The sequence below is a fragment of the Heterocephalus glaber genome, unplaced genomic scaffold (assembly GCF_053883595.1).
Source record: "Heterocephalus glaber isolate CG9 unplaced genomic scaffold, H.glaber_assembly_v1.0 deba00000809, whole genome shotgun sequence".
NCBI lineage: Eukaryota > Metazoa > Chordata > Mammalia > Rodentia > Bathyergidae > Heterocephalus > Heterocephalus glaber.
This window is the reverse complement of record NW_028258163.1, coordinates 1,223,446-1,245,205: the sequence shown is the minus strand read 5'-3', so window position 1 is coordinate 1,245,205 and position 21,760 is coordinate 1,223,446. Positions and strand designations below refer to the sequence as shown.

Sequence of the window (21,760 nt, the reverse complement as noted above, 5' to 3'; positions counted from 1 at the left end):
CAACAAAGACAAAGCAAACTACACTTCAAGAACAATTAGCTATAGTCAGGGCTATTGTAGTGGGGGAAAAAAACCTGCTCAGAAATCTAAAAGCTTGGTTATTATTATTTTGGTAGAATTTGGGCTGGACCCTATCAATTATGTGAAGGGATTAGAGTTAAATTCCCAGCTTGGTGTGCTGGTGCATGCCTGTAATCCCAGCACTTTGGGAGATGGAATCAGGAGGATCACAAGTACCTGGGCAACTTAACAAGACACTGTCTTAAAAGAAAATAGGGTGACCTGGCCCATAGCTCAGTGGCAGAGTACCAACGTTTCCACCAAAAAAATCTGAATACACAGCAAGATGAAACATCTAAATAAATAATCAACAGAAGATTGAACCTGGAGGCCATGAAGCTAAACGAAATACATCAAGCACAGAAAGATAAATACCATGCAATCTCACATATATATGGAATCTAAAGTTGAACGCAAAGAAGCTGAATAGAATAGTAGGTTACCAGGGACTGGGATGGAGAAGGAATAGAGATTGGTAAAATGTTGGTCAAAGGATACAGTTTCCTTTGTTGTACAACATAGCAACTATATGTTAATATCAACATGTGTTGCATATTTGAAAATTGCCGAGAAAGAAGATAATTACTCTTGCCACAAAGAATGTTAACTATGCAAGGTTATGCATGTGCTAATTAGCTTGACTAGCCATACCATAGTGTGTATATATTTGAAAATATCAAGTTGTTCATGGTAAATATATACAATTTTTATATCAGCTTTTAAAAATACCCCCCCCCCCCAAAAAAAATTTAGCCTATTGGATTACCTGGAGGGATTCATTTTTTTGTATATTTGAGACATGGTCTCGCTGTGTAGTTCAGACTGGCCTTGAACTTACTATATAGCCCAGGCTGGTTGAACTGGCAGTCCTGCTTTAGCCTCCCAAGTGTTAGGATTACAGGCGTGTGCCACCATGCATGACCTATTTTTTTTTTTCTAGTACCGGGAATCAAACCCAGGACCTTGCACTTGTGAGGCAGGCACAGCGCCACTGAGCTAAATCCCCGGCCCGCTGTTTTTTATTTTAGACAATTTTGCTAAGTGACTAAATTGTCCAGGCTAGACTTGAACTTCGATCTTCCTGCCTCATCCTCCTCCCAGAGTGCTGGGATTACAGGCATATATCATTATGTGGGGATGGCAGCTGATTTTTTTGTTTTGTTTTTTTCTAAGATTTTGAGTTGATTTTAGGTTTATAGAAGAGGTGGAAAAATAAAATAACAATTCCTGTATATTTTTCACCCAGCCCGCCCTTTGGTTAATATCTTGCATAACCGTAGCATATTTGTCAAATGAAGAAATTAACTGATAATGGAAATATAGGACTTATTAGGACTTCACCAAATTTTCCAGTTATTATTTTTCTGTTCTGCTACCTGGATCGATCTCCATAGTCTCTCAGTCTGTGTTAGATCTGAAGAATACTACACAGTTATTTTGGATAATGTCTTTTATTTTTGGGTTTGTTACTTTCTCATGATTAGGCTAAGGTTTTGCATTACCGGGAAGGATACCATAGTACTGTATGTGATATGACATCTTAAGTAATTTATAAAGAGGAGAAGTTTATTTAGCTCATGGTCTGGGAATGCAACAGCTCAGCACTGGCCTTTGCTTAGCATACAGTGAGGGTTTTCCTAGTGCATTGTCACATGGCAAGGCAGAGCACGTATGCCAGAGAGAGTGTGTGCAAGTTTATGACAGTTACCCACTTGAGAACCCATTGTCCTGTTGATCTATGACTGGATTACCGATCTTCCTCACTTATTGATCTACCTGGTCAATGGCTGTTCAGGCTTATGACCTGTGTTTTTTCTTTTTGGTACAGTCCTTGTACATCTTGTTTATAGAGCCTCAGTGTCTTTTTTTTGCACAGTATACCTTATTTATACAGTACTATAATTTTTGCTGATTGTACCGTATAGTACAGCACTATAGTTTTATGTTCAGTTGTACATTACAATACTGCATGTAAGTTATACAAACAAAAGCAAAGTCATCAAGTTGGAGTTTCCTTTGGCCATTTCTTTGTCCTGAATATTGTAATGTACATACTATATATGATTCCTCCTTTAGAGACCAATTTACTTGACTTAGTTGCAGGAACAAAACTTGGTTGTTAAACGAGGACTACCAAGAGGGTTGAGCTCTATTCACTTCCCAAAGGTTGTTCATCCAAATACCATGAACATGAATTTGGGGATTAAATTTCTAAAGACAGAGTAGGGGGACAAGTTCAAACTGTGGCATGCTGTTTCCTCATATTTCTGAGGATATTTCAAATTAATTTAGTGTTATGTTAGCAGGAAGTAGTGACAAATTTATTTGTCCTCTTTTGTTTAATTTCAGTGCTGTGAGTTGAGCCAAAGGCCTTCACACTGAGCTACATCCCCTGCTGTTTTCTAGTTTTTATTTTGAGACAGGGTTTCACTGAGTCACCCAGGCTGGGCTTGAACTTGTGATCTTCCTGCATTGGTCTCCCAGAGTGCTGGGATTACAGGCATGTACCACCACATTGGTGGAAATATTTTTGTTTAGTAAAAACAGAACTTTTGAATAATAGTATAATCAGTGGCCATGAGGAAAAAATTAGATATAAGGTTCCACCATGTGACTCCTGATAATGAACCACTTCTTATAATTGGGGAGCCATATACATATCTAGTGATTATCCCCAGTGTAGACTCTCACTATCCAGTGCAGCACAGATAGATGGCTGCTGCCGAGTAAGATCACATGAAATGAATGAAAGGGGTGTAATTTGAAGGAGTGGATACATACAGAGAATGAAACACCTAGTTTTGTGAGGTGTGTTTGCTGTGTATTATGTAAAGTAATGGAATCTCTTTGATATAATTTTACAGGATGATTTTTCAGGACTGTCACATTATGAAAAGAAGAGACTGAAGAACATATCAGAAAATGCGAAGTTTTTTGCTTCTCTTCAGTTGTCTGAGGTTTGTGTGAAGTTTCTAATTAAAATGAAGATACTACTTACTCCTCCTGTGAGTAGGTTAATAAAATATTTTAAAATGTAAGCTCTGTAGCTATAAGGTAGCATACATATATATATTTTCTGTGTACTTTTCAGTCAGCTGCAAGGCTCCGTGAAATGATAAAGAAGAGACAGCCTCCTAAATTCAAAAGGTAAATGTTTAGTTTACATTGGCTATGTCATGCTATTTTGCTGGATTGTTTTATAGTTTAATTTTTTTTTATGTATTGTAAAGGAAGAGTGGTTTATTTGGCTCATTTGCCTTACTTTTTTTTGGTACCGTGGATAAAACTCAGGTCCTTGCGCTTGCACAGCAGGCGGCGAAACCACTGAGCTAAATCCCCAGCCCTGGCTCATGTGTTGTAATTTTAAAAATTGGTTTGGTGTAGTGAACCTTAGTAGCAGATCATAAACTGTAATTTAATCTTCATTGCAATCGGATCTCTGAGGGAACACTATTTTTTAATAACTTTACAGTTCTCATTTACATCAGAGAATGTGGAGCAGCTTGGACATGGTAGCACATGCCAATAATCTCAGCTACTCAGGAAGCTGAGGCAGAATCACAAGTTTGAGGCCAGCCTGGGCAATTGAGATGATCTCAGAATAAAAAAAAGATGTGCAGTTGTACCTCAGTGGTAGATCGATCTCTCTCTCAAATCAAACCCAGGAGCTGGGATTATAGGTGCATGCCACCATGCCTGGCTATATTTCTTTTTTATGGCTGCATAGCATTCTCTTATATAATAATGCCATAATCTGTTTAATGTCTCTTGTCTCTTCATGCTGAACATTTAGGTTTGGCTTTTTGTACATTTTTTTCATTAAAATGAATGTGGCCATGTATATATATATCAATTAATCGGGCTGGGGATTTAGCTCAGTGGTTCTGGCGCCTGCCTTGCAAGCAGAAGGTCCCAAGTTTGATCCCCGCTACCAAAAAAAAAAAATCATAAATATATCAATGTAATCAATGTATGTGCATCAATGTGTGACTATACCTGTGGGGCCCATTCCTTGACATTATCTCCTTAATATTGTTAAATTCATTTTAATGTTTTATCAGTACAGCATAACATGAATTTTTCTCTACTTTAGAAAGAAGCCTAAGAAGAGAGAAAATGAGATTGGATGTAGAAGGTCAATGCGATTGCTGAAAGTCAATCCTTCAGAAATCTCAATACCAGCACCTCCAACAGCACCAATATTAGTAGAAAATGAAAATGTAAGAAAAAGTGCAAATCAAATATAGTAACTTAACAAAATGCTGAAAAATTTAAAGTATTTGAAGCTAAAGATTATTTAAATCTTGTTTGCTTTATATTTAATTAATTTAATACTTGCATGTTATTTGGTTTAGTAAGATTTCAGTCTTAAAGCCTAGGTTGGATTCTTTTTCTGAAGTTCTGGGGTTGTAGGTAAATAATTATTTAACCTTTCTAAGCCCCAGTTTTTTTTTTTTTTTAAATGGTACTGGGGATCGAACTTGGGACTTTGTGCTTGTGAGGCAGGCTGCGGAACCACTGAGCTAAATCCCCTTTTTGTTTTGTTTTTTGAGACAAGGTCTCATTATGTAGTTCAGACTAGCCTTGAACTCACTAGTTACCCCAGGATGGCCTCGAGCTCTCAGCAATCCTCTTGCCTCAGATCCTCTTGCCTCAGCCTCCTGAGTGCTGGGATTACAGGCATGTGCCACCACGCCCGGCTTTGAGGCCCCCCCCCCCCCCCCGGGGGGATCAAACTTAGCACCCTGCACTTGGCAGGCAGGTGCAGTGCTTCTGAGCTACATTCCTAGCCCTTGGTTTGATTTTTGAGAGAGGGTCTTGTTATGTAGTTCAGACTGGCTTTGAACTCACTATGTAGCCCTGGCTGGCCTCAAATTCACAGAAGTCTTCTTGCCTCAACCTCCCAAGTGCTGGGATTATGGGCATGTACCACCATGCCCAGTGTTTCTTTCTGTCTTATTCTCATTCACTAAAAACAAATTGCTGGTTATGAAATATGTATTACAATGATTTTATAAGCCAGGTGTGGTGGATACTGTAATCCCAACACTTGTGAGGCTGAGGCAGGAGGATTGCAAGTTTGAGTCCTGTGGACAACTTAGTGAGACCCTGTCTCAAAATAAAATATTATGTACAGTGAAAGAAACCACCAGTAGAGTGAAGAAATAACCCACAGAATGGGAAAAAATTTTTACCAGCTACTCTTCAGACAAAGGACTAAAATCTAGAATATATAAAGAACTTAAAAAAAATCAAATTTATAGACCTAATTCAAAAATGAGCATCTGAAATGAATAGACACTTCAGTGAAGTACAAATAGCAAATATATGAAAAAGTGCTCAACATCACTGGCCATTTGAGAAATGGAATTAAAACAACATTGAGAGTCCATCTCAGCCCAGAAAGAATGATTATCATCAAGAAAGCAAGCAACAACAAATGCTGGCAAGGCTGTGTGGGAAAAAAAAACCCTTCTCCATTGCTGGTGGGAGTGTAAATTGGTATGACCACTATGGAAATCAGTATGGAGATTCCTCAAAAAACTAAAACTAGAGATTCCATTTGACCCAGCTGTGCCCCTTTTAGGTATCTTTCTAATACATTTTATTTTTTTTCTTTTTGAAAGAGTTAAAAGCATCATACTTCAGTGATATATGCATACTCATGTTTATAGCAGTGCAATTCATAATAGCTAAATCTTGGAAACAGCCCATATGCCCATCAGCAGATAAATGGAAAAAGAAAATGTGGTTATGTATATACAATGGAGTACTACGTTGCCATAAAGCATACATGAGTCATTTTTAGGTGAATGGATGCACCTGGAGACCATGATGTTAAATGAAATAAATCAGACACAGAAGTTTAAATATTGGATTGTTTCTCATAAAACATTTTCATAAAATCCCTGGTACCAAAAACAAAAACAAAAAAAACCATTCTCATAAAGACAATCCAATGGGTAAATAAGGAACAAAATGAAGGATAGATATTGGGAAGTAGGAAGAACACATTCAAATAGGAAAGGGAATAAGAGAGGGGGCAGGGGTAAGGGAAAGAAGGGAAAAAGGATTTAAAAAAAGAATGGAAGGAAAAATAGAAACAAAGCTTTTGTAAATGGGGAGAGGAAGAAGGGTTGAAGGGAGAGAAGGGTTATGGGACAAAAAGACATTATGCACAAGTACAAATTTTCTGTGATGAATGTCATTATGGCAAATATGTACTAATAAAAATAAATTTAAAAAATAAGTAGTTTATAATCACATGATGAATGGCAGAGCTGAGATTAAAATTCAGTTATTCCCCACAAAAATATCAAAAGGGCTAGGGTGCCATGTGTGTTGGCTCATGCCTATAATCCCAGCACCTGGGAGGCTGAGGCAGGAGGATTGCTATGAGTTTGGGGCCAGCCTGGTCTACTAGGTCAGGCTGAAATACATAGTGCAACCCTGTCTCAAAAAAAAAAAAACCATGAAAGGGCCAAGGATGTAGCTCAGTGGTAGAGTGCCCCTGGGTTTGATTCCTAGTAACAAAAGGATTTCACAACCCTTTAATAGTTTGTAAACTGTACTTTAGAATGTCTTGGCATAGAATGACAATATATATACATATATATGTATGGATGTATATATGTGTATAAATATGTACGTATGGCATTTTTTATTAACATACATTTAAACTGAAATACTTACCACAACGTCTTTTTCTTTTGGTACCGAACCTTGGGACCTTGCACTTTCGAGGCAGGCGGCGGAACCACTGAGCTAAATCTCCAGCCCTTCTGACATGGTTACTGTGTATATTTAGCGGGTACAGCGTGATGTTTCAATACATGTACACAATGTGTGATGATCAGATTTAGGGTAATTGACTCATCTATCACCTCACACACATTTCTTTGTGTGGGGAACATTAAAATCTTTTCTGCTGGCTGTTTTGAAATATTCAGTTAATTATTGTCATTTGTTGCTGTAGACCATAAGAAGTTACTCCACGGATCCAGCTATACCCTATACCCATTACCCATGCTGTGTCCTTCCCTTCCTCTTCCACTCTCTTCCCAGGCTCCTTCTCTGAAATCAACTTTAGATTCCACATATAAATGGGAAGATGCAGTATTTGTCTTTCTGTGTGAGATTTATTTCAGTTAACACAGTGCCCTCTGGTTTCATCCATGTTGCTGCAAAGGAGAGAATTTCCTTCTGGGTTTTTTTTCCTTCTGTAGAAGTATTGTATATACAACACATTTTCCTTTCTTCACATTAATTTTTTTTTTTCCCCAGTACTGGGGATTGAACTCAGGACCTTGTGCTTACAAGGCAGGCATGGTGCCACTGAGCTAAATCCCCAGCCCTCCATATTCATTTGTTTATTGAGCATTTGGTTGATTACGTACCTTGGCTATTGTGTTTGTGGGGGTTTTTTTTGTTTGTTTTTTGGTACCGGGATCGAACTCGGGTCCTTGCACTTATACCTTGGCTATTGTGAATCGTGCTATAGTGAACATGGGAGTGCAGGTACCATTTCAACATACTGGTATCATTTCCTATGAATATAAGCCCAGGAATGAGACAGCTGGATATGGTAGTTGTGTTTCTAATTTTTTGAGGATTCTTCATCCTATTTCCCATAATGACTATACTAATTTATATTCTTAACAACAGTGTATGAAAGTTCCTCTTTCTTTGCATCCTTGTTTGCATTTGATATCTTTTGTTGGTATTATTTGTTGACATTATTATTATTTTTTGGTACTGGGGATTGAACTCAGGACCTTATGCTTGCGAGGCAGGTAGCAGCACCACTGTGCTAAATCCCTGGCCCTGTTGACACTTTATTATTCAACACCACATCATAGGTTGTTGGTATTGAAAGTAAAATAGTGAAAAGACAGATAAATACAGTACCCTTCCTGCATTTATATTTTAGGATAAAAGACAAACTGTAAAATTTTTATTTTTGATTACAGCCTTTATTACCTCCTGGGCCTTTAGAAATGATTCCTGAAAATGCAGATGACAACCATGAACTATTTAAAGGATTTCTGCAGACATGGGCGGAAATGAATAAGGTATGATGTAGGAGGGCTTACAGCCTTTACAAAAGGAGATTTTCATTTGTGTATATTTTAACTTAGTGCGTTGGTCTTTCCCAATGTTTCAGACAAGTAAGAAGATGGAGAAGGAATTATCTAGCCTTAAAAGGTAAGTTAAAATTCCTTTCATTTGTTTTACATTTTTGACCTTTGTTTTACTTTTTTTTTCCCCTTTGTGGTACTGGGGATGGAACCCAGGGTCTTCAACAAGGCATTACATCTCCAGCCCTTTTTGTTTTTAGTTTTTAAAATTTTGAGATAGGGTCTTGATAATTTCCCAGGTAGGGTCTGAATTTATAATCCTGCTTTAGCCTACCAAAGTGTGGGGATTATAGGCATGAGCTACTGCACCTGGCAGTTCTATATTTTTTGAGATGTTTGAATTATAAAAGCTATAGGGCTGGGGATTTAGCTCAGTGGTTTCGCCTCCTGCTGCACAAGCGCAAGGACCCGAGTTCGATCCCCAGTACAAAAAAAAAAAAAATTATAAAAGCTATGTACTATTATAGGAAATTTTGAAAGTGAGGTGAAAAAATTCCCTCTGATATTTTCCTGAGCAATTTTTGTTTTTGTTTTTATTTCCTTATGGTGTTGCCATATACAATACCATTAGGATATATACTTCATGAGGGCAGAGATTTTGTCTCAGTAACCAGAATCTGTCTGGCACATACTATATATTCACTAAATGTTGAATAAATGGATGAATTTGTTGTGTCAGGCAAGGTCTGGGAGGCTAGGAGAATGCAGAAGGTGAGGTGAGGCTGACTCAAAACTGAAGATCCCTCTGGTGAGAAATGAGGAACTCAAAAAAAACGAAAGTAAAGTGAAGCAGAAGTTTAATTATAATGCAAAAGTGAGGACTGCCGAACAATAAGTGAGCTGTTTGACAGGGAGAAAGAAGCCCAAGCTGAGCTGCTCAATATAGTGTTTTTTTGGCTTGTCTGTACTTAAAGAAGTAAGCTAATTCCTTGCTGGGGATTTGGCTCAGTGGTGCCACTGCCTGCCTCACAAGCACAAGGTCCTGAGTTTGATCCCCGGTACGGGGATGGGGGGAGAGAGAGAAAAAGTAAGCTGATTCCTAAAAATAATTATTTTACTGATTAGTATAATCTAGGCCAACCAGGGTCTTAGCCTTTGTTTCTGGGATTAGCAAATGTTCTTGGGGTCTGGGGGCACAACAGAGGGCAACCTCCCAAAGTACATCATGCGATGTAAGTGTGTGATCATCTCTTTCATGTCAGCCACCCAGGTCATGCCCTGTATTGCCTACTTCCCCCTATCTGTCCCTACAAATTCATGTTTTTACTTTGTTATGTTATACATATAAAATTTTGCATTATGCTTTTCTTCTTTTTGTATGTTACCAAAATCTTTTATTTTTATTTATTTTTTGTTTATTTATTTTTAAAAATTTTATTGGTACATTTTAGGTATACAATATAATGACATTCATCATTGGAAATTTGCACCTTTACATAATCTCTCTTGGTTCTTATTTTTTCTCCATTCCCCTCTCCACCCTTCAACGCCTCAGTTCCTCCCTATTTACAAAGACTTTGTTTCCATTTTTTCATTTTCTCATATTAATTCCATTCCTTTCTTTTCTTTCCCCTACCTCTACCACTTCCCCTTCCCCTTTGCCCCTTTTCTTCCTATTTCACATTATCTACTCTACCTTTTAGTCCTTATTTACACTTTCAGTTTCTTACACTAGAGAAACTATTTGGTATTTACACATGTGTGTCCTATTTATTTCACTTAAGAGTATCGCCTCAATGTGCATCCATTTAGCTATAAATATCTCTGATTTCTCATTTTTTATGGCTGAATAGTGTTCCATTTTATAAAAAAACCACATTTTCTTTATCTAGTCTCCAGTTGATGGGCAATTGAACTGCTTCCAAGTTTTAGCTGTTACAAATTGTGCTGCTATGAACATGGGTGCACATATATCACTGTGATATGATTCTTTTAATTCTTTTGGGAAGAATCCCATCAGGGGAATAGCTGGGTCAAATGGGACTTCCAGTCCTAGCTCTTTTAGGTATCTCCATATTGATTTCCACAGTGGTTGCATCAGTCTACACTCCCACCAGCAGTGGAGCAATGTTCCTCTTTCCCCACAGCCCCACCAGCATTTGTTATTGGTTGATTTCATGATAGCAGCCATTCTTTCTGGGGTGAGGTGAATCTCAGCGTTGTTTTCATTTGCATCTCTTGAATGACCAGTGATCAACGTTGAACATTTTTTCATATGTTTATTTGCTATTTTTACTTCTTTGAGAAATGTCTGTTCTTTTCAGATGCCCATTTTTGTATTGGGTCTTTAAATTTGGGAGGTCTGTTTTTTTTAAGTTCTTTATAGATTCTAGATAGTAGACCTTTGTCTGAAGAACAGCAGGTGAAAATTTTTTCCCACATTGTATGTTGTCTCTTCACACTGTTGGTGGTTTCTCTTCCTTGCAGAAGCTTTTTAATAAGAAGAGATCCCATTTGTTGATTGTTTGTGCTAGTTCATGGGCAACTGAGGTTTTGTTCATAAACTTTTCCTACACCAATGTCTTTAAGAGTTCTACCTCTGTTCAACCGGTTCAGCGTTTCTGTTTTAATATTTAGATCTTTAATCCATTTTGATTTTAGTTTAGTGCATGGTGAGAGATATAGGTCTAGTTTTAATCTTTAGCAAGTTGAAACCCAATTTTTCCAGCACCATTTATTAGAGGCTATCTTTCCTCCAGTGAGGGTGTTTGGCTCCTTTGTTGAAGATGAGGTGGCTGAGCAGCAGGTGGGGAAACCACTGAGCTAAATCCCTGGCCCTAAGATGAGGTGGCTGAGTGTGTCTGGAGTTGTTTCTGCATCTTCTAATCTGTTCCACTGGTCCTCAGGTCTGTTTCTTTGCCAGTACCATGCTGTTTTTATTACAGTACCTTTGCAGTATAGTTTCAAGTTGGGGGTTATGATCCCCCCTGCCATGTCTCTGTTGCTTAGAATTGCTTTTGCTATTCTGGGTCTCTTCTTGTTCCAAATGAATTTTTGGATTGTTTTCTCAAGGTGATGAAGTATGCTGCTGGGATTTCAATTGGGATTGCATTGAATCTATATAGCAGTTTTGGAAGAATGGCCATTATCAGTATGTTGATTCTTCCTACCCAGGAGCAAGAGATGTCTTTCCATTTTCTGATATCATCTTCAATCTGTCTTTCAGAGTGCTATAGTTTTCAGAGAAGAGGTTTTTGATTTCTTTTGTTAGGTTGATTCCAAGGTATTTCAGGTTTTTGGGTGCTATTGTGAAAGGAATTGTTTGTCCCATTTCTCTCTCGGGGAGTCTGTTGTTCGTGTAGAGGAAAGCTATTGATTTTTGTGTGTTGACCTTGTATGCAGCTACTCTACTGAATTTGGTTATTAAGTCTAGAAGACTTTTGGTGGAGTTTTTGGGGTCTTCTACATAGAGTATCATGTCATCTGCCAATAATGACAATTTGATATCTTCATTTCCTATCTTTTTTTTGTTTGGTACCGGGGATCGAACTCTGGTCCTTGTGCTTGTGCAACAGGTGGCGAAACCACTGAGCTAAATCCCTGGCCCTTCATTTCCTGCCTTTATTACTTTTATTTCTTTCTCTTGTCTAATTGCCGTGGCTAATGTTTCCAAGACTATGTTGAACGGGAGTGGTGATAGTGGACATCCTTGTCTTGTTCCTGATTTGAGTGTGAAGGATTTCAGTTTTTGACCATTTAGCATGATATTGGCTGTTGGTTTTTCATAGATGGCTTTTATCAGATTGAGGTAGAGACCGTGTATTCCAATTTTTTGTAGGATTTTTTTTTTTTTTTTTTTTTTTTTGGTACTGGGGATTGAACTCGGGTCCTTGCGCTTGTGCAGCAGGCAGAGAAACCACTGAGCTAAATCCCCGGCCCTTTGTAGGGTTTTTATCATAGACGTGTGTTGGATTTTGTCAAATGCTTTTTCTGCATCTATTGAGATGATCATATGGTTTTTTGCCTTGGCTCAATTGACATAGTGTATTTATTTATTGATTTGCATATGTTGAACCATCCCTGCATCCCTGGGATGAATCCCACTTGATCAGGGTGTATGATCTTCTTGATGATTTTCTGCATTCTATTTGCCAGTAACTTATTAAGGATTTTTGCATCTATGTTCCTTAGTGAGAATGGCCTATAGTTCTCTTTTTTGGTTGGGTCTTTCTCTGCTTTGGGGATCAAGGTGATGCTTGCTTCCAGGAATGAATTTGGGAGTATTGCTTCCATTTCAATTTCATTGAAGAGTTTAAACAGTAGTGGCAGTAGTTCCTCTTTAAATGTCTTGTAGAATTCAGCGGTGAAACCATCAGGACCTGGGCTTTTCTTAGTTGTTAAGTTGTTAATTATGTTTTCAAATTTATTGATTGATACTGGGTTGTTTAGAATGATTAGGTCTTCATTCAATTTTGGTAATTCATATGTATCTAGGAATCTGTCCATTTCTTCTGTTTTCCATCTTACTGGTGTATAGGTTCTTGAAGTTAGGTATTGATGATCCTCTGGATTTCTGCTGGGTCCGTTGTAATTCCTCTTCATTCCTAATTGCATGGATTTGGGCCTTTGCTTTCCTTTTTCTGATAAGGTTGACTAAGGGTTTGTCAATTTTGTTTATTCTTTCAAAGAACCAACTGTTTGCTTCATTGATTTTTTGTGGTGTTCTCTTAGTCTCCATTGCATTGATTTCTGCTCTGATCTTTATAATTTCCTCCCTTGTATGAGCTTTGGGTTTGTCCTGCTCTTCTTTTTCTAGAGTCTTGAGGTTCACCATCAGGTTGTTTAATTGGGCTCACTCTGTTTTCCTATTATGGGTATCCACTGCTATGAATTTCCCTTGTAAGACTGCTTTCATTGAGTCCCATAGATTCCGATATGTTATATTGTCATTGTCATTTAATTGTAGAAACTGTCTGATTTCTTCTTTAATTTCCTCTGTGACCCATTGGTTATTCAGAAGTGTGTTGTTCCATTTCCATGTGTTTATGAAATTCTTGTGGTTTCTTTTGCTTTTGATCTCCAATTTCATCACACTATGGTCTGATAATATATAGGCGATAACTTCAATTCCTTTGCACTTAACCATGTTCTGTGAGCGAGTATGTGGTCTATTTTGGACAGCCCATGTGCAGCTGAAAGAATGTGTATTCTGATTTTGTGGGGTGGAACACTCTCTAAACATCTGTTAAATTCATTTCTTCAAGAGTTTGATTGAGTTCTAGTATTTTGTTGTTTATTTTCTGTCTAGTGGATCTATGTATTTGTGACAGTGTGTTATTGAGGTCCCCTATTACTATTGTATTAGTGCTTATTTGACTTGTCACGTCCCTTAGTATTTGTTTTATATAGTTGGGTGCACTAGTATTTGGTGCATACATATATAAGATTGTCTTCTCTTCCTCTTGGATTGTTCCCTTTACAAGGATGTAGTGTCTTTCTTTGTCTCTCTTAATAGTGTTGGTTTGAAATCCATTTGATCTGCAAAGAAGATAGCTACTCCTGCTTTTTTTGGGGTTCCTGTTGCATGGAGTATTGTTTTTCCACCCTTTAACTTTCAGTCTGTGAGTTTCTTTTTGTATTAAGTGTGTTTCTTGTATGCAGCATATTGTTAGATCTTGCTTCTTGACCCCTTCTGCCAGTCTCCCCCTTTGCATTTAATTTCTTGTCGTGCCCAGTGGATTCATTCTGCTGGCCTTCCTGGGTTGTGATCCTTGTTGTCTTTTCCTAGGATATTGTCTAAAACTTTTTGGAGTGCTGCTTTGGTATTCATGAAATTCCCAAGGTGCTCTTTGTCATGAAAGTATCTTATTTCTCCATCAAGTTTGAAAGATAGTTTTGCAGGGTACCACAGTTTGGATTGGAGGCTATTTTCTTTAAAATTTTTTTGTTTTTGTGGGGGGCGGTTTGAGACGGGGTCTTGCTATGTAGTTCCAGCTGACCTTGAACTCACTATGTAGACCAGGCTGGCCTTGAACTTGTGATCCTCCTGGCTCAGCCTCCAGAGTGTTGGGACTACAGGTGGGCACCCCAACACTGGCCAAAAATTTTTAAATTAACTTTTAATTTTAGAATTAAAATTATATAAAATTGTTCTAAATTATAGAACATTGCAGTGATAGTACAGAGAATTTGCATATACCCCACATTTGATTTTCTCTGTTAACGTCTTGCATTAATATAGTATATTTGTCATAACTAATCAACCAGTACTGATATATTACTATTAACTAAAGTCCATATTTTATTCAAATGTCCTTAGTTTTCTTTTCTTTTTTTTTCTGGTACTGGGGATAGAACTCAGGACCTTGCATTTGCAAGGCTGGCACAGTGCCACTGAGCTAAATCTCTGGCCCCAAATCTCCTTAGTTTTCACTTATATTCTTTGCTATTTGTATATCTCATTTTGAGGTTATTTTCTATTTAACTTTGTGTGTTTGTATGCATATATATGTGTGTGTCTGTGATAGTGAATTGTCCAAAGATAGGGCTGATAAGCCAAGTATTGTGGACATTTTTATGACTTTTGGTACACATTATCAAGTTGTTTTCCAACAATCTTTTTTTTTCCTTCCAAAAATCTTATATGAACGTACTCTATCACTAGCAATATATGTGAGTATTTGTGAGTTTCTAGTTAGTTTTTTTGTAGTGTTAGGGATCAAACCCAGGGCTTTGTGTGGTCTAGCCAAGTTCTCTACTGAGCTACATCCCCAGCCCATTTTACTGTAGTCTCTTATTTATGTTTTTTTTTTTCACTTGAGGCAGGGTCTCAATATGCAGTTGAGGTTGGCCTTGAACTCACAGTGTAGCCCAGGCTGGCTTCAAACTCATGGTGATCATCCTGCTTCAGCCTCCTGAATTGTAGCCTATTAGTTTTTGATATCATTAAAATTATCAAAGGAAATTTTTTTTTTTTTTTTTTTTTTGATACCAGGGATAGAACTCAGGACCTTCTTCCTCTTGCGAGGCAGGCGCCGGAACCACTGAGCTAAATCCCCGGCCCCTCAAAGGAAATTTTATAATTGAAAAATAGTACATCATTGTTTAACTTAATTTCCTTTCTTATCAGGAGTTTGAATATTTCTCACTGTGTATTTACTAATTGTGGTTTTTCCTTTTGAATTATTTTTTATTTATATTGACTGTTGAGATTGATTTTACTTTTAAAATTTAATTTTTAAATTTTCATAGCTACAAAACCAATTTAAATGGCATGGTCATTAGTGAAGATACTGTTCATAAAGTTACCAAAGGCTCGATATCCTCTGTGGCTCTCCATCCATCAGAAACTAGAATTCTGGTAGCAGCTGGGTCCAAATCGGGGCAAATTGGACTTTGGGATTTGGTAAGTTATTATTCCTCCTTGAAGATATTGAGGTTTGATCGAACCAAATAATCTTTTTTTTTTTTCCCCCTTTTTTTTATTCCTTTCAGTACCAGGGATCGAACTCAGGACCTTGCGCTTGCCAGGCAGGCGCAGTGCCACTGAGCTAAATCCCTGGCGAACCAAATAATCTTACAAGGCAATAGGCTAGAGACATTTATTTATAAATGGTTGAGATTTTACTTTTGTGTTTTATGATCCCAAATTTTTGAATTTGAAGACATTTAAATTTGTTTTATAGAACTTTAACATTTTTAGTTTGGATGATATCTTTAGCCATCTGGGCATAAATCAATTGCCAGGAGACTTTAAGTGAAAATGTGAAAAACCAGTTTCTCAATTATGTTTAAAATATGGTCTGCTATGAAGTGAATATGTGTCCCCCCAGAATTTATATGTTGAATGCCTATGCAGTGAGGTGATGCTATTAGGTGTGTGGTCTTTCAGGTAATTAGTTCATGAAAGGGATTAGTACCTTTGTGAAAGAAGCCCAAGGAGATCCCTTGCTCCTTCCACCAAATGAGGATGGCCCTCCATAGACACTGACTCAGCCAGTGTCTTGATTTTGGATCGCCTAGCCCCCAGACCTGAGAAATACATTTCTACTGTTATGGGATTTTGTTATAGCAGCCCATGTGGACTAAGATGCAGTCTGTGAGCTGAATTGGAATGCCTTCCTAGAGATCTGCTCAGAATGGTCCAGGTCATCTTTTTTTTTGTACTGGGGATTGAACTTGGGTCCTTGTGCTTGTACAGCAGGCAGCAAAACCACTGAGCTAAATCTCCGGCCCAAGATCCAGGTCATCTTGATGAGTCTGACACTTACTGCATCCAGTTCACTATGCATATCGTACTTCAGTAAGGGCTTTCAGTGGTTAGAAAATTGAAAGAAATCAAGCTAATCCTGTATGAATTTATTTTCTAGTCAGGGAAGTAGGACATAGACATACACATGCTGTAAGGACATTTAATGGAGATGAGAAACAAAGGTGAGTTGAAGCTAGTTTCATCCCAAGGACTGGAAAAGACAAAAACCAAAAAATGTAATTTTTTGCATTTTCCTGTATCATTTGAGTTCTTTATAGTTTAGTTTTCCTAGAAAATGAGTGGTATAAAGAAATACTGAGATGATAACAGTCATTGACTCTGTGTAGATAAAAGAGTGCATGAAGCCAGGCATGGTTGTGTGTGGTATAATCCCCGCACTCTGGGAGGCTGAGGCTCTTGAGATGGGTTGTGAATTTGAGCCCAGCCTGGACAACTTAGCAAGACCCTATCTCAAAATAAGAATAAAATTTAAAAAGGCCTGGGACCTAGCTCAGTGCAGAGTGTTTGCCTAGCATGTGTGAGACCCTGGGTCTGAAACTCAGTACCAAAAACAAGTGTGTCATTGTAATTTTTTCCTTTTCCATTGTGTCTCTTCTTCTAAAAATACTTCTCAATTTTAAAATTAAAAAAAGAAAAGGAAATTGCTCGGCTGTTTCATGGCCGATCAGGACAGATGTGGAGATGACAGCTGCTCTGATCTGTCCATATGGAACTCCGCTTCCAGGAGTTGATTATCCAGCGGTAGGTCTAAGAACGGCGACGCTATGATGAAGTCAGACAGATGCACTTTCATGGTGTATTTAGAGGGCGAAATACTTCTAAAACTGCCACTTTGTGCAGAATACCTTATGAAAATGATGATGCTGCCAGGCATTGGTGGTGCATGCCTGGAGATCCAGGAACTTGGGAAGCTGAGGTATGAGGATCATGAGTTCGAAGCCAGCCTAGGTCACATAATGAGACTATGTCTCAGGGAAAGAAAAAGAAAAGAAATGATACTGAGAATAATATATTGATATATAGAAGCCTTAATCTTAGAAAGCAAAGTGGTAATGCTATTGATACATTTTCAGGAAGAAATTATGGTTCATTTGAAATAAGGTGGATTTCTCATTTCTCAAGCATTTCATTATGTTGTGTCATAATAAGCAGTGATTTATTTTATTATTTAGCTTTGGAGAGGGGTTCTTTTGCGTCGCTCAGGCTGGCCTTGAACTCCAGGGCTCATATGATCCTCTTGCCTCAGCTGCCCGAATAGCTGGAAATACAGGTGTCTGCCATCACACCCACATATGCAGTGTTTTGTTTTGGTTTTGCTGTAAAAAGAATCTAGTTTGCCAGTTGGAAAAAGCTGGACACTAAATGTGACTTGTATTGTAGGACTGAAAATTAGAAAAAAATTTCATATCAATATGAAGTTCCTAGTTCTGACTATCTGAATGTGAGAGTGAGTGTAGTTATAGATTAAGAAGAGACTAGATGTAATCCCAATCTAAATAATTTGAGGGCTGGGGATTTAGCTCAGTGGTGCCGCCACCTGCCTTGAAGGCAAAAGGTCCCGAGTTTGATCCCTGGTACCAAAAAAACCCCAAAACAACAACAATAAATAACTTAATGATACCATCTTAGAATCTCCAACTTTCTTTCAGACTCAGCAACATAAAGAAGATGGGACTTACGTTTTCTATCCCCACAGTCAGCCCATTAGCTGTCTTTACTTCTCACCTGACAACCCGGCCCATCTCCTGTCCCTGAGTTACGATGGCACATTGCGATGTGGGGATTTCTCTAGGGCTGTCTTTGATGAGGTAAATTTTCATGTGTTTGTATGCCAGTGTCAGCTGAGATTCTGAATTCTCTGTTAGATGCCATATGAGTTATTATTATCAGTCATATTGGTAGAAGAGATATAGTGTTGGGGCCTCAGACAATTTTCCTGCCTCAGCCTCCTGATTAGCTGGGACTAGAGGCATGTACCACAACACTTGGTTATTCTAATTAATTTTTTTCAGGCAAGTTTTAAATAAAGTAACTTTACTATTTGTAGGATTAAGCCTAGGACATTTTCACTTGGAAAAATCCTATTCATGATTTCTCCTCTTTGTAGAGATCACTTTTGTGGGGATGATTCTTAAACATGACAAAAAAGATAATAGAGAAATTCATTAGCAATGGTATTATATACCTGAGAAATTTAGTCTATTATATAACACAGAAAGTATAAAATTTGATTTTCCATTATCTTTAAGCCAGGCCTTAACATGTCATCTCCTTTTCTTCCTCTTCCTTCTCTTGTTCTTCTTCTTCTCCTCTTCCTCCCTCTCTCTTCCCCCCTTCTCTCCCTCTCTTCCTCCTCCTCTTCCCCTCTCCCACCACCATTCCTTCTCTTTTCTACCTCTTTTTGTTTTTGTTGTTTTGTTTTTTTGAGGCAGAGTCTTGTTATGTAGTTTAGGTTGGGCTTTAATTCACTATGTAGCCAAGGCTGCCCTTGAGCTCCCTGTGATCCTCCTGCCTCAGGCTCTAAGTACTGGGATTATAGGCATGTGCCACCATGCCCAGCTTCCCCTTGTGCTAGGGATTGAACCATATCTTCAACCCAGATTTAACATGTCTTATAAGATATACAAATACACATACATACACACACACCCCCCCCAAAATGAATACATTTCAGGAAAGGAAAAACATATATAAATACTGTAATACTAAATTATTGAGACACCATGAGATTGATACAAGTTACCACCTTTGGCCTGTACAACTGCAAGAGATGGTCAAAGTGGTGGCCATGAGCTTCCAGACATTTATTAGTATGGTGAACTGCTGCTTGGGTAACCTTGGTCATTGAGATTGTGGCACATGCATTTTCAATTTTTTCTCTAAGGGCCAGCAGTGTAGTGGGTTTTCTGCAATATACAGCATCCTTTAGGGTCCCCCATACGAAGGTAGCACCATCTGTTGAAAAAAGTCATACTATTTTTTCTCTTTTGATGTGTGTATACTTTTTTTTGGTGGACTCGTGTGTGTGTGTGTGTGTGCGCGCGTGCGTGCGTGCGCGCGTGCGCGCGCGCATGTATATTATAATGCTGAAGACATTAGCTCAGCTATTTTCATCTGTTGAAATGGGAATTGAAAACTGCCATGGCTGTCATGTAATTCTACTGTGCCAAGAAGTGGATACCCAAGGGGTTTTATTCAGAATCTCTTGAGGATAAGGGCTTTTCCTGGCAGGTTTAACTCATGCCATGAAGATTAAGTTCCAGTCTATTTCAGAATAATTGGAGGATCTGGGCATCATATTCATGACTACCTGTCTTGCCTCAGTCACCAGACTGTTAATCTAATCCATTCGATATCTGGTGGGATGGGTGGAAGCTTTCAAGGCCTGAAGAATCTTTTAGATTCTATTGCTTATATTTTGGTCTATTATTTATTGATTTAATTCTTTTTGTTTTTTGTTTTTTATTAGTTTTTGAGATAGGGTCTCACTGTATAGCTCAGGGTGGCTTCAAACTCACAGAGATCCTCCTACCTCAGCCTTCTGAGAGCTGGGATAAAAGGCATGCGCTAGCATGCCTGGCTTATTATTTAAATGTCTAGTGTTTAATAGTAACATTTGAGATGAGCTTCCAGATTTGTGTAATTATATCAGATTTCCTCAGTAAAAGAATTCTTTTAAGTTGAACTTTTAAAACTACATGAATTTTTTTTTTTTTCTTTTTTTTGGGTACCAGGGATCGAACTTGGGTCCTTGCACTTGCGCAGCAGGCGAAACCACTGAGCTAAATCCCCGGCCCATACATGGATTTTAATCTTTGTGAAACTTAGCATAGGTTAGCTGTATATTTTCATTTTTTATCTTATTTTGAATGAGGTTTTAAAGTTTTTGGAGATATGCAGTATAGAGCAATTTGTATGTGGCATACAGTGAAGGGAGCAACTCATCATTGAAGTTGCATTATAAATACTAGTTGATGATCTAATTTTTTTTCTTTTTTTTGGTACTGGGGATCAAACTTGGGACCTTGTGCTTGCAAGGCAGGTGGTGGAACCACTGAGCTAAATGCCCAGCCCTGATGATCTAATTTTATGCCTTAATTTTACATAAGCCAGTACTCAAAACTAACACATTCCGATATCTGTTCTAAATATTCCTTGTATAGATGATGCTTGCTTGCTTATTTATTTATTTATTTATTTAAATTTGTTTACTTTTTGAGATAGGGTCTTGTTGTGTAGTTCAGGCTGGCTTTGAACTCACTGTGTAGCCCAGGCTGGCCTGGAACACATGGCAATCCACATGTCTCAGCCTTCTTAATGCTGGGATTATAGGCATGAGCTACCACACCTGGAGCATAATTATTTTTAAAAGGGCTTTAAAAGTTATTCTAATAATTATAGTACAGTGTGTTCTCTTTCTCTCCCTTTCTCTTTTTCTCTGCCTTTCTCTCTCATGTCTATCTGTGTCCTTCCATCCTCTGTCCTTCCTTGCAATAGTAGGGATAGAACCCAGGCCCTCACACATCCCTCACACATACATACTAAGCATGTGCTCTGTGCACTATGCCCTTAGCCCTCTTTTTTTTTTGAGACAAGGTCTCACTATGTACTTCAGGCTGGCCTTGAACTTACTCTGTACCTCAGCTGGCCTCAAACTTGAAGCCATCCTCCTGTCTTAGCCTCCCAAGTACTAGGATTAAAGGTATGAGCTACCATGCTTGGCTGTTTTCAACTGTTCCAAATAATGCAGGTGTGAACATTCATGTATCAAGTGGTAACTTGAGTTTTTTGAGCCAGGATCTAGCTGTGTAATTAAGGCTGGCCTTGAGCTCACTCTGTAGCCCAGGCTGGGCTTTAACTTGAGGTGGTCCTCCTGCCTCAGGGATTACAAATGTATGCCACTATGCCCAGCAATATTTAGCATCTTGAGGGACTGCCAAATTTCCCCCAATCATCGGCACCATTTACATACCCATCGTTCATGTGTGAGGGTTCATGTCTGTTCACAGCTTTGCGATGACTGTTTTTGCTGGGAGGGTGGCTGTCCTGTGGGTTGCAGTGGTGCCTTGCTGTGGTTTTGATTTGCATTTCCCTAATGATGGCTGGTGCTGTTGCTGAGTGTCCTTCCTTATGTTCTTTCTTTACAGAAGCATCTGTTTAGAACCTTTGCCTTTGTTTTAATTGGGTTTTTAATCTTTTCTATTGAGTCGTAAAACTTTTCTACTTTTTTAGAGGTCAGGTTTATTGAAGCTTAAGTTTTATATAGTAAAATTTACCTTTTTAGGTGCGCAGTTTCATGGGTTTTGGCGTTTGCATCTATATAACCATAAGCACAATGAAGACACGAGGA

General features: G+C 38.3%; 1 protein-coding gene across 12 annotated transcripts in view; it reads left to right on the top strand.

The window, feature by feature from the left end:
* The window catches only part of Wdr76 (WD repeat domain 76), a 103,060-nt gene that overhangs the window by 5,758 nt on the left and 75,542 nt on the right, over positions 1–21,760 (top strand). For 11 of the 12 annotated variants that reach the window (XR_015449772.1, XR_015449771.1, XM_087207464.1 and 8 more), the window contains 7 exons: positions 2,925–3,017; positions 3,152–3,207; positions 4,154–4,280; positions 8,031–8,132; positions 8,225–8,265; positions 15,390–15,543; positions 18,060–18,218. Coding sequence is in view for 10 of the 12 variants with exons in the window: in XM_087207464.1 (XP_087063590.1) it covers positions 2,925–3,017; positions 3,152–3,207; positions 4,154–4,280; positions 8,031–8,132; positions 8,225–8,265; positions 15,390–15,543; positions 18,060–18,218 (732 nt within the window). In the remaining 2 variants the exon portion in view is untranslated. The remainder of the gene's footprint in view (positions 1–2,924; positions 3,018–3,151; positions 3,208–4,153; positions 4,281–8,030; positions 8,133–8,224; positions 8,266–15,389; positions 15,544–18,059; positions 18,219–21,760) is intronic. The other variant, XM_087207462.1, reaches the window with a different exon arrangement.